At 38.6% G+C, this 11,207-nt stretch overlaps 1 protein-coding gene across 1 annotated transcript in view; it reads left to right on the top strand.

Moving 5' to 3' along the window:
• Positions 1–5,832: 5,832 nt before the first annotated feature.
• The window catches only part of LOC111156024 (tetratricopeptide repeat domain 21B), a 77,256-nt gene continuing 71,881 nt past the window's right edge, over positions 5,833–11,207 (top strand). Inside the window, exons 1-3 of the mRNA XM_022516990.1 lie at positions 5,833–5,884; positions 9,623–9,752; positions 9,843–9,953. Coding sequence (XP_022372698.1) covers positions 5,864–5,884; positions 9,623–9,752; positions 9,843–9,953 — 262 coding nt within the window. The 5' untranslated portion in view covers positions 5,833–5,863. The remainder of the gene's footprint in view (positions 5,885–9,622; positions 9,753–9,842; positions 9,954–11,207) is intronic.

The following is an 11,207-nucleotide window of genomic DNA, read 5'->3' as shown; positions in this document are numbered from 1 at the left end:
GTTAACCATGTAAATTTAAACAGCCTCATGTGGCTAGTGGCTACTTCATTGGGCAGCACATTTCTAAAGACTTTTGCTTCCACCCTGCTAGAAATTATGAACAGCCTAGTCATCTACGTAAATCAAAGAGAATGGAAAATCCGGAGAGCAATACAAAAGAGCATCTCAGAAAAGTTCTCTGGGGATGAGTGTAGGAGTGTTCATTGTATTGTTCAACTTTTCACATGTTTGAAAATTCCCAAAGTAAAGAGCTGAGGAAAAACATACCACCACAAATTAAAGCCCAGTTATAAATGGATTTATGAGCAGGGATCCTGTGGTGTGACCTCCAGCTGTTTTAATTCAGCTAATTCAGATAAATGGTAGGGTCAACAAGGAGGGCCCTGTGAAGGAGAAGCCAGGAGTTGGATGTGAAAAGAGAAAACCTGGACAATTGAAGGTGAAGGGAAAAAAAAAATCTCCTCAGCTGCCAGAGGGAGATGATGCTTCCAGGCATCACTCTGAATGGGAGAGGTGCTCTTCTTAGGGGAGATGGACTCCAGTTCCTTCACGGTAGAGGAAATGCCATGTGCCTCAGGGTAAGGTGACACGCTAATGAGCTTCTGGCCTAATTTCTGGTAGATAAAGAAATCAAATTGGAGGAATACGAGGTATTTACGGCAAGCACATTGAAATGACAAAAGGGGAGAGGCAATTCAGTGGATCAGAGGTTATCATACAGTGGCTGTTAACACAAACGCTGAAATGGATGCAGGGAAGAGAGAGACCTATGGGAAAGGCAGAGAAAGGAAGGGTGGTGAGAAAACTTATACTCGACACCCTCAAAGACAATCGCACTAGAGCATAGCATCCGTCATGACCTCACGTGTACTGGGCATGAAGCCACTCTTCCCTCACTTATTTTGGCAAACTCTACATTTTACATTAGCATGTGTTGCCCCTGAGGAATGTTGGTGACTAGTTAGAACCGCTGCTATAAACAAAGTTAATAAGAGACACCTACAAAGCAAAAGCCTGATTTTTCTCAACCCCAGGATAAAAAGTAGAACAGACATCTGGTTATCTTACCTCCAGAAATAATAGAACATCGAGGGAGATAGCAGTGTGAATCTGATTTTGGGTAAGATTTTTCAACTATGAACTTGGACCGAAGTGAGTAAATTCTAGGCTGAAGGGGGAGTTATCACTATTCTTCATTCTTATTTTATCAACCAGATAATGAATCTTGAAAGGAGTAGAAAGACAAATGGCATCTTGTTAAGATGGTCTGTGTATCATGGTTGTCAGCATTTAAGTAATTCATTATTTCTATTTCAAAATACCAGGCTCTTCTGAAAAGTATTTTTCTGTATCTTCTTTCTCCTGCTTTCGCATAAATGAAATGTCAACAGATAATCAAGAAAACCAAGGAAAAAATAACTCTCCTGGTAAGTCTCCATCATGGCATTTAAGTAGAAATAGTCATTACTTACCATAGGTGAGCCAGAAGCAAATTGTTCTGTTATCAGGAAGTTCTTAGCTATCAGATATCCGAGCTGCTTGGGTATTTTTAGAGAAAAACAAAATATCAGTGGTTGAAAATAAGTCGATTTTAAGAATTGAGTGGAAGGAGTCTCTGGACTCTAACAAGTGATGTTAATTTCACTTCCTTCTTAATACATTAATCCCTAAAGTTGTGAAGAAACCACCCAATTTAGTCTCTCATTTAATGGCACTTCTTAAAACAGCTCTTAAAGCTGTCATTACTTGTAATTTATTCATTTCCTTTTGTGACTACCTATTCAATATCTGTCTAGGCTTTAAAATATAAGACGGCAGGAATGAGAATTTTGTCCTCTGTCATAGGCACTCATTAAACATTTGGTTAATGAAATGAATGATTAAACAATACATTACTAGAAGTTAGATTACTTCTTTAACTCCCTCTTTAGTGATTTATTAAGCAAAAGTAACGTGAAAAGCAGGTGCCTGACCATTACTGCCTTCTCAACTTAAATGAATAAAATTGTAGAATTTTAAATAGATGAGTTATGGCAATCACATTTTTTATGTTAGCAGATACCATGCTTCATACATGATTCAAAAATAGGGTACTTTTGTACTGTGTTATTTGGAAAAGAGCACTAGACAGCATATGAAAGGTTAGATCTTAATCTCAGAGAGGTAAGGTGGTTGCCCCTTAGTCAAACAGCTCATGAGTTAAGGAGCTTTTCTGTAATTGTCCTATGAAGTTTTCCCGCAAATGTGCTATGAACTTTTACACAGTTTCAATTTTTTAAAGACCTTACTATAACCTCATTTAGTCTATACATTGACAAAGCAGATATTATAATCCTATTTCCAATTACTCATTATAAATATATCAACTAAAGCAGAGAAAGGTTAACAACTTGGCCAGAGTTGCAGAGTTATTAAGAGTCAGAGCCATAACTCAAATTCCTGACTTCAGTTAACCCCTAACTTTTCCATGATGTCACCGCTGAGAATGAACTGTGTTCCAGTTTATTTGGATTTCACACATTTTTAACCTCTTTATCTCCTGTTTCAATTTTAGAGTAATAGAAGTAATAGAAGTAATAGAAGAAAAGTAATAGAAGAAAAGATAAACACTTCGACTTATCCATTATTCATAACTGCTTTGGAAGTAGAAAACTGTGAGACCTCGGGTGGATTATTTCATATCTTTGGATTTCATTTTACTCCTTTGTAAAATAAAGAGTTGGACAGTCATCTCGAAAGTTCTTACCAGATTCCAAATTCCACATCTCTGTCTTATTTTTCTCCTACTTTTACTTTTATCTTCACCAGAATCACTTCTTTTCCATAAATGTTTTCCTTTAACTTCTAGAATATATAATGAAATAATATGATAAAAGTAGCTTAGTTTAAGAATAGGGGAAAAGAAAGCCAAACAGAGACAAACTGAAGGGCCTCAACAGTCCTACAAGATTTACTAAATGCTTACAGTATTTATTACTGTAAATTTAATTTAAATATTATTTAATATTTGGAGAAGTTGGGAGTACAAATAGTTACATGTTAAAGTTATTCAAAGCTTACCATATACCTAATACTCCTGTGTCCATTAAATATTGACTCATTTAATCTTCTTAACAGCTTTCTGAGGTATTAGTCTCAGTTTATAGCTGAAACACAGAGAGGTTAAATAATTTTTCCAAATGTATAGCTAGTGAATAATAGTATTAGGATATGATCCCAGATGATTTATCTCTAGAGGCTAAGCTCCTACCCACTATACTGCATGCATGGCCTTAAGGTGCTCACCATATAATAGACAAGATTAAATTAACAGTCCACCAAGACCATAATACATAGAATATACAAGGCTATAGGTCTTGCAGGGGACCATACATTTAATGGAAATTACTGGTTGTAGAATGCCGAGGGTATGTCAGGAACTTTCCATGTATGTCAAGTGTTAGGTTTCTTTGGTAATTAAGGAAATTAAGACTCGGGAAATTACTTCTTCCTAAATCACAAAAGTGAACAGACAAGAGCTCTACCTGAGGTCTGAGAGACCATATTCTCGCTACTATCCATGCAATCCATCCAGTTATGGTGATTCTAAAGCCTTCCTACAGAAGGAGATTTAAGATGAACTCTGAAGTAAGAGTAGATTTTCTCAAATGGAGAAAGAGCTCAGAGTAGGGGAAAGCATTCCCAGAAGAAAGAATGGTTGTTCCATTTGCCTGGAATAAAGACTCTGGGAGGGGTAAAACAGGTTTGAAAAGATAATGAGGTGAAGGGTCTTAGATGCCGCACCGAAATGTTGGTAGACAAAAGTGAGCCAATAATAATGTTTGAGCTGAGGAATACATTCCTTAGTTTTTCAGAGAAGATACTTTTTCCCGGCCTGGGAGCCAAAAGAAACTTTTTACCTTATGCAGAGAACATCAAGTTGCCAGGAGTGTCAAAGCAAATTCCCAAAGTAGATTTAATCTAATGGACACTCATGGAGTGCCAGGCATGGTGTTTTGTGTTAAATAATTTAAATTTAGAACAAAATTCAATAAAGGAAATTCTGTAAAGGGTTTAATTAATATGATCCTAGCATGCAATCGCTTCTCTGCCTTTTGGCTAAGATCAAGTGTGGTCCAAGCATGTAGCCTTCCAATGGTCTGACAGTCATAGTTTAGACTTCAAAATTCTCAGAAAGGTGGCTGGGCTACCTGTTCCTTTAACCATATCGCTGGTATTTTCTTTTAGATGAACTTTTCACTTCGAACCAAAACTAAAAATTTCGAGATTATATACTTTGATGAGCACCATGGCTTGTGGTATTTTCTGCTGCATACCAAGCGCAGATTATGCCACATGCTTTGAAAATCAGACCATCACCACCACTACTTATCTTGACTATGTATATGGAAAACAAAAAAAATAATCCTCATGAAACAATATGTGTCTTTTTGGGTGGATCATTTTTTAAAAGGAAACCAATGAAAAATATTACCTAGCCTTGAAGTCTGGGAAAGTAACCACTTTTTCCTTCTAATTGTCATTACCTAACCTATTAGCATGGAAAAAAACTAATGTTCATTGCTTCCTCAATAATTTTTTTTTTTAGATTTATTTATTTAAGTGAGAAACAGAGCGGGAGTGAGCACGAGGGGGATGGGGAGAGGGAGAGATTATCTGAAGCAGACTCTGCATTGAGTAGCAGCTAGACGCTGGCCTGCATCTCACCACCCTGAGATCATGACCTGAGCCCAAGCTCAAGAGTGGGCAGCTCAACCAACAGAGCCACCTAGGCACCCCTCCTCCTCAACAAATTTAAAATTTGAGTATAATAACTTCCAAATATATCAACTAAAATGATTACCAATGGGATGGAAATTTGGAATCTACAAAGAACACTTAAATCTCCAATCTTTACAACTATTTTTAAAGTACCATGAAGCAGAAATAGGAATTCTCTAACTTCATTATATTTCAGTTTAATTCTCTGACCTCAAGAAATCTATGAGCAGCTGACAGAGTTGCCTAATGGGTGCAAACGTAAAAGTTCTCATAGGAATTAATTCTTTTCTTAAATAAATTCTACACCCAAGGTGGGTCTAGAACTCAGGACCGGGAGACCAAGAGTCACATGCTCTACGACTGAGCCGTCGGGGTGCCCAGGTGTACAGGAATTAATTTTGTCAACTTACAATCCTGGGGGAGGGGGAATGCTTCTATCATTATCAGAGCTCGTAGAAAACAAGGACTAATTTAATGCGCATTCGAACAACAAACATCGGATTGCAGCAATGCCTGTCGAGAGCTCAAGAAGCTTATCACCTTTCTGTTAAGAACTGCGACTTCTCTGCGCCACCTTGCGGCGATAATACACCTACTACATGTAGAAGTTAAAGGTTTTTCTCTGCACGGGTCAGACCTCCAAACAGCCGCATTGCGGGAACCGGCCTCTACACAACCGGGCACAAAAGGGTGTCTTTCTTTGTAGCCAGCGATGGGAAACACTGTTCTTTTTCCTACTTCCTCCCCTATTTCCTTTATTCCTTCATTCTAAATCCTCGGACCCGCCCACTCGCTGTCCTTCCAGGGCCGTTCCCTCGTCTGAAACCCCTTCGCCTTCTACGCCATTGGTCGCTTCTTCTCTCCCCCCGACCCCTCAGCCCTTGCCGGGGGTCCACGCAACACCAACTCCACCTCAGCACCTCCCTCCCGCAAATCCCTGCATTTGTGCCCGCCCCCTGCCGCCGGCAGCCAATGGCAGTGCGGCCCCGCCCCACCCCGCCCCTCCCGCCGCGTCCCAGAGCGCGAGCGGGTTTAGGCCTGGGCTGCGGGACCCTGAGCCCCTGGCGCTTCCGGAGGCCTGCGACCCAGCTCTGTGGGAACCATGGATTCGCAGGGGCTGAAGGTGAGAGGGCCTCGGGCTTGGACTCGAGCCGCCTTTGCGGGTGGCGTGGGACCTGGTGAGGGACAGAATTAACGAGGGCGTCGTTACCCTGCTTTGCTTTTGCTGCCCCCATTCGCCAGCTGCCCCAGCGTGGCGTGTGGGCCTGTAGCTGCATCACCTGGGCCCCTCCGTGGGCCCTGCTTTGAAATCTTGAGGTCTAGCCAAGCTGCTAAGGATTTGCCGTTAGGGGGCTTGTCCCACCCCGTCTGTGGTTACTTTTACTTTGTATCCCGTGGTCTCAGAAAGCTTGGTCGACGAGTCACACTTACTGTGCCTCCCGGTGCGATAGTTAAGGACTTCATTAAGCAAGCTAGTGTCAGTAAACCGGTTGGACAGAAAGGGGCGCGTAAAGATTACATGAAAAACAAAGACACAGGCTTGAAAATGGAAGAGTGTTTTGGGATGATGGTCTTCTTTATCTGTCAGTGATTCATCTGTGAAGCAAATGTTTTATGAGGGACCCCTTAAGAAATGATGATCTAAAAACAGGGACAGGAGGCTTGAAACTCAGAAGTTTCTTTGTAGGAAGGTAGACTTCTCCGTTTGTTCACTGATTGACTCGTTCAGCGTGTTAATGGAGGGCTCACTCTATGTCAACTAGAAGCTGGAGATAGGATGAGCAGAACTGAACAAATAAACAACAATTACTGACAGATATTTTTTGAATACAGGCTATATTGCTGGCACTGTTCTAAGCCCTGAAGATAATATATGCCCTTCAATATTAAAACTAAGAAAACTTCTCCCAGTCTTGGAGCTTACATTTGAGTAGGGGGAATCAGGCAGGTAGTAAAATGTTAGGTGGTGATAAGTGGATGAAGGACAATTTGGCGGTGATAGGGAGTGCTGGAAGCTTTTTTGCCTGAGCTACATTATTTTCTGAGCCCTTTCCCCATCTCCTTAATTTTGTTTTCATCACTTTAACTTATTCTTTCCCCTACCACCCAATTGAACTCTTCAGTAAAAACAGTTTCGTGCTAAATAGAGTTATGTTGATTCCTCATCACTTAGATTGGAGGAGCAAATCCAAGTCCTTAATATGAGGCCCTACTAGACCCTACCTTTCTCTCCAACCTCCGCATCCTATAATCAGTGTCTTAAGACTCTAAAACAGGGAATAGGAAACTTTTCCTATAAAGAGTCAAATAGTATATTATCTTGGGTTTTTCAGGCCATAGTATCTCCGTCCTCTAATCTGCCATTGTAGCTTGAAGGCAGCCATAGACATACTTAAACAAATGAGCATGACCCTGTTCCAATAAAACTTTATTCATGGACACTAAAATTTGAATTTCTTAAAATTTTCACGTTATGAGTAATTTTTTTCTTTATTTTCCCCCTCAACCATTTGAGAATGTACAAACCATTTTTGGTTTGCTGACCATATGAGGAGAGGTAGTAGACCGTAGTTTGCCAATCCCTGCTCTACAGTATAGAATGACATTCAGTCCTCTCCATGCCCCCATCCTTGTGTATCACTGCTGATTTCTTATGTCTGTTGTTGCAGTTCCCCCACCTGGCTAAGTCCTTTATCTTCCTCAAGGATCTCAAAAGGGAAATAGGGAGAATGTGTATGAGTGGAGGGAGAGTGAGGAGTTCACAAATCAAGAGGCACTTCTGAAGTCCTCCTGGAGGCCCTTTCCCTTAATTTTATTCTTCCATCCTCCAACACCCCAACCTCATTCTTCAACATCCCTAAAGCACTTTATGAACTCTTTTCTTGCTTGCATTGTATTTGTTAGTCTTTAGATTCTAGTCTCAGTTTCAGGAGAATTTAAACTTTTCTGAGTCAGGAACCATATCTTACTCATCTTCACATTCACAGCATCTAGCCCAGTGCCTGGCACTAGTAGGCAGTAAACGTTTGTTGGACTGAACAAACCAAGGAGTGGTAAGGTATGGAGAATAGGAAGTAAGACTAGAGAAACACAAGAGCCTTACTGACTGGTTAGAATCACGGGGATTGGACAAACTGGAAGGAAGGATGAAATGACTTGATTTCAGGCTTGGGTAGCAGGGGCAAATGGAAAGATGAATCTGGAGGTTGGATGAGAGGTCTTGACGGAATACTATGTTTTTTACTTAATCAGTATATGGGTTCAGAGGAACTTACTTTTTTTGGAGCTTTACAGTAGTATGATGTCATAATTAATCCTCACAATGATCTGTAAATAATTAACAGCATTGTACAAATGAGCAAACTAAGGTGCTGTAGGAGGGACCAGAAATTTAAAAACAGCTCTTTTCACCTTTTAACATCTGTGTCCTTTATATGATATCTTTCAGGAGAGTTGTAGGTGCCTAAATGCTGAACAGAAATCCTCAGTTGTGGCAAACATGAGAGGTCATCTGCGATCTTACGGAAGGGCTCTGGAGCAAAACTGCGCTTCACTGAAGTGTGCTGTGGGGGGCACAGGAAGTAGAGGGCAGTAACTGTAAGGAGGGAAGCTGAGTAAAAGTTACAGAGAATGTTTGCCTAACTGCTGTAGAGAAGCATGTGGACTGTAGCCTCCAGAAACAACAGACCGTAAAAAGCAGTGTAGACACTCATGTTTCAATCCTGTCACTTGGTGCTTCATCCTTATTTCTCACCCTTGCTGTACCAGCTGCAGAGTCAGAGGCGGTGAGGACGGGATGGCCCACACTGGTTAATGGAGGTGAATCAGGTGTACCACAGCCGTAGTGAATCTGGCTTCCCTCTCTGATTAGGTTAGCAACTAAGCCTTAGTTATGATCCTGAGAAAAAGGTGTTAAGTATAGACGCAATTAATCAGAACTTAGTATCCCCTGGTACTAGCTTTCTGCCATGTAAATCTAAATAATACAATTTTGAAAAGAGCTTAAAGATAGTTAATTTCCATTAAAAATCAGTTTGGATCATCTGTTCTTTGTTCTTACAGTTATTTACACCAGTTTATTATACTTAACCTTCCCATTTCCTATTTCCTTCTCTGCCTGTTCAGTTCTCAAGTATTCGCGTCTATCACAACAATAAATAGTCCAATATTATTTATTATGTTTGCTAGTTGATTGACACATTTTGTTACTGTGTTCAGTATGTTATTATGCAGCCTCAACCCGTTACTTGTTTATTAATCCTCTGTCTCTAAGAAATTGTTTTCTATTTAGATGGATTGTGTCATTGGTAGGTTGGGCCTTTGGGAACTGGAAGCTCTAACTGTAAGCCTTGTTTGGTCTGTTCTTACAGTTATTTGTTGTGGAACTCAGAAAATAAGACAACATTTGACAATGAATTTCTGAATTCACTTTGTCCTTACTATGTAATGCTATAACAACAAAATAGAAGCAAGATTTTTTAAAAAAAAATCCTAAGGTTTGGCAATGGAAGACTCTTATTATTCCTGTTTTTTGTCTGTTCCAATTTACTAAAACCTTTAAGAAAATGTGGACAAAGGCAAGAGGTGCAAGTAGCCTAATTTCAGTATTGTTAACAATTTAGAAAAAGAAGACTGAAATTATTAGGAAACGTTGAGTTTTTTCAAAAATTTTGTGTTCATTGTGTCTTGCATTCCTACTGTTAAGTGCTAGCCTTTAACAATATTTTCAGGAACTTGGGAAAGAAAAAAAAATCGCATTATCTAATTTTAGATTATTCAAGATTTTAGATTAATATGTGTTTCTTATAGCATTTCAGAACAGCAAAGTCTCTTTTAACATTTAGTTCTTATTTCCTTTTAGACTTTGATTAATTACTATTGTCAAGAGAAATATTTCCATCATGTGTTACTTATTGCCAGTGAAGGAGTTAAGAGGTATGGCAATGACCCGGTGTTCAGGTTTTATCACGCCTATGGTACATTAATGGAAGGTACGTACTAATTATTAAACCTGTTCCATACATTTTAAATTCATGTTTTGTACTATGAACAATTTTTCACGTTATAATTTTGATTTTCAGGTAAAACTCAAGAAGCTCTTCGCGAATTTGAAGCGATTAAAAATAAACAAGATGTATCACTTTGTTCTCTAATTGCACTGATATATGCCCATAAAATGAGTCCTAATCCAGGTATAGTATTTAAGTATAATGCTTAGGACAATTTTTTCTACTCAATTCATTTCGATTTTCCTCAATTAACTTTGCACTTAGTCTGATAATACTGTATTATAATTTTCTATAGATACTACTTTATCAGTTTTTTTTTTTTTATCTTCCTGACAAGGTTACAGATTTATCAAGCACAAGAAATATGTGTCTTATATCCCTTTCATATTCCTTTATCTTATGGCAGAAGTTTCATTAATATATAGGGATCATTTGAATTCACATCAATTTGAATGTATGTTAGAAATTATTGAGCAAAGGACAGCCCAAAAGAGGTATATACAGAAATTGCTCTGCAGCAGCCTACTTTATAGCTTGTTAAGTGCAAATCTATAGCTACATGCAATTTTTCTCTTCCACTTTTTCTTCAACTTCTTAGAGGCTTGTACACGTCCCCACAAGGGGGGTTGCTAGCTCTTAGAAGTTATTCAGTAACTTCTTATCCAGTAGTAGGTTAGGAATTATAAGTACATAATAAAGAGAACTTAATGCATAAACCAGCAATTAAAATTGTGTGAACTGTGGCTCTTAATGGCGGAAGCAGAATATCATAATTATAGATAATAAAGAGGAAACAGTATTGTATTCTTTTATATACATTCATTAACAGCCAATAGCATTATGAATATAGATAGTGTTTTAGATAGACAATAATCAGATGTCATAGAATTTTTTTTAATACTAGAAATTTTTTTTTTCCTGAACAAAGTATCACATACCTCCTTCACATACACTTGCACAGATCAACAAAAAGTTATTTAAAACATTAATATGTTTAACAGGTAAACAAATCTAATGATTAGGTGCTTAGTTTCTGCAAGGGACTATGTCAGATATAGTTAGAGAATACCAAAGAATTGTAAAAAGTGATCCATGACATCAAGTTTATAGTCCAGTGAAGAGAAGAAAATGTAAAACCCACAAAGGTTAAATGCTAATGTCACTATTAAATAAAATTATGAGAAAACAAATGACTCCATAATTAACTAAAAACGGTATATACTATTAATCCATAGAAGAAGGCTGTGAAGGTTTTGTGAAAGATAGGGCCATAATCTGGTCCTTGAAGGACAAGTAGGATTTGAATATAAGGCATATTTGTCAGACAGGCAAAATCGATGGGCAAATATGTGGAGGTTGTTCAGGGTTAGGTTCTTGTAGGTTCAGGGTTAGGTTTTTTTTTTTTTTTTTTTTTTTTAAAGATTTTTTATTTATTTA

This window comes from Enhydra lutris, unplaced genomic scaffold, assembly GCF_002288905.1.
Source record: "Enhydra lutris kenyoni isolate GAN:26980312 unplaced genomic scaffold, ASM228890v2 scaffoldscaffold1, whole genome shotgun sequence".
Classification (NCBI taxonomy): Eukaryota; Metazoa; Chordata; class Mammalia; order Carnivora; family Mustelidae; genus Enhydra; species Enhydra lutris.
This window is presented reverse-complemented; position numbering and strand designations above follow the sequence as displayed.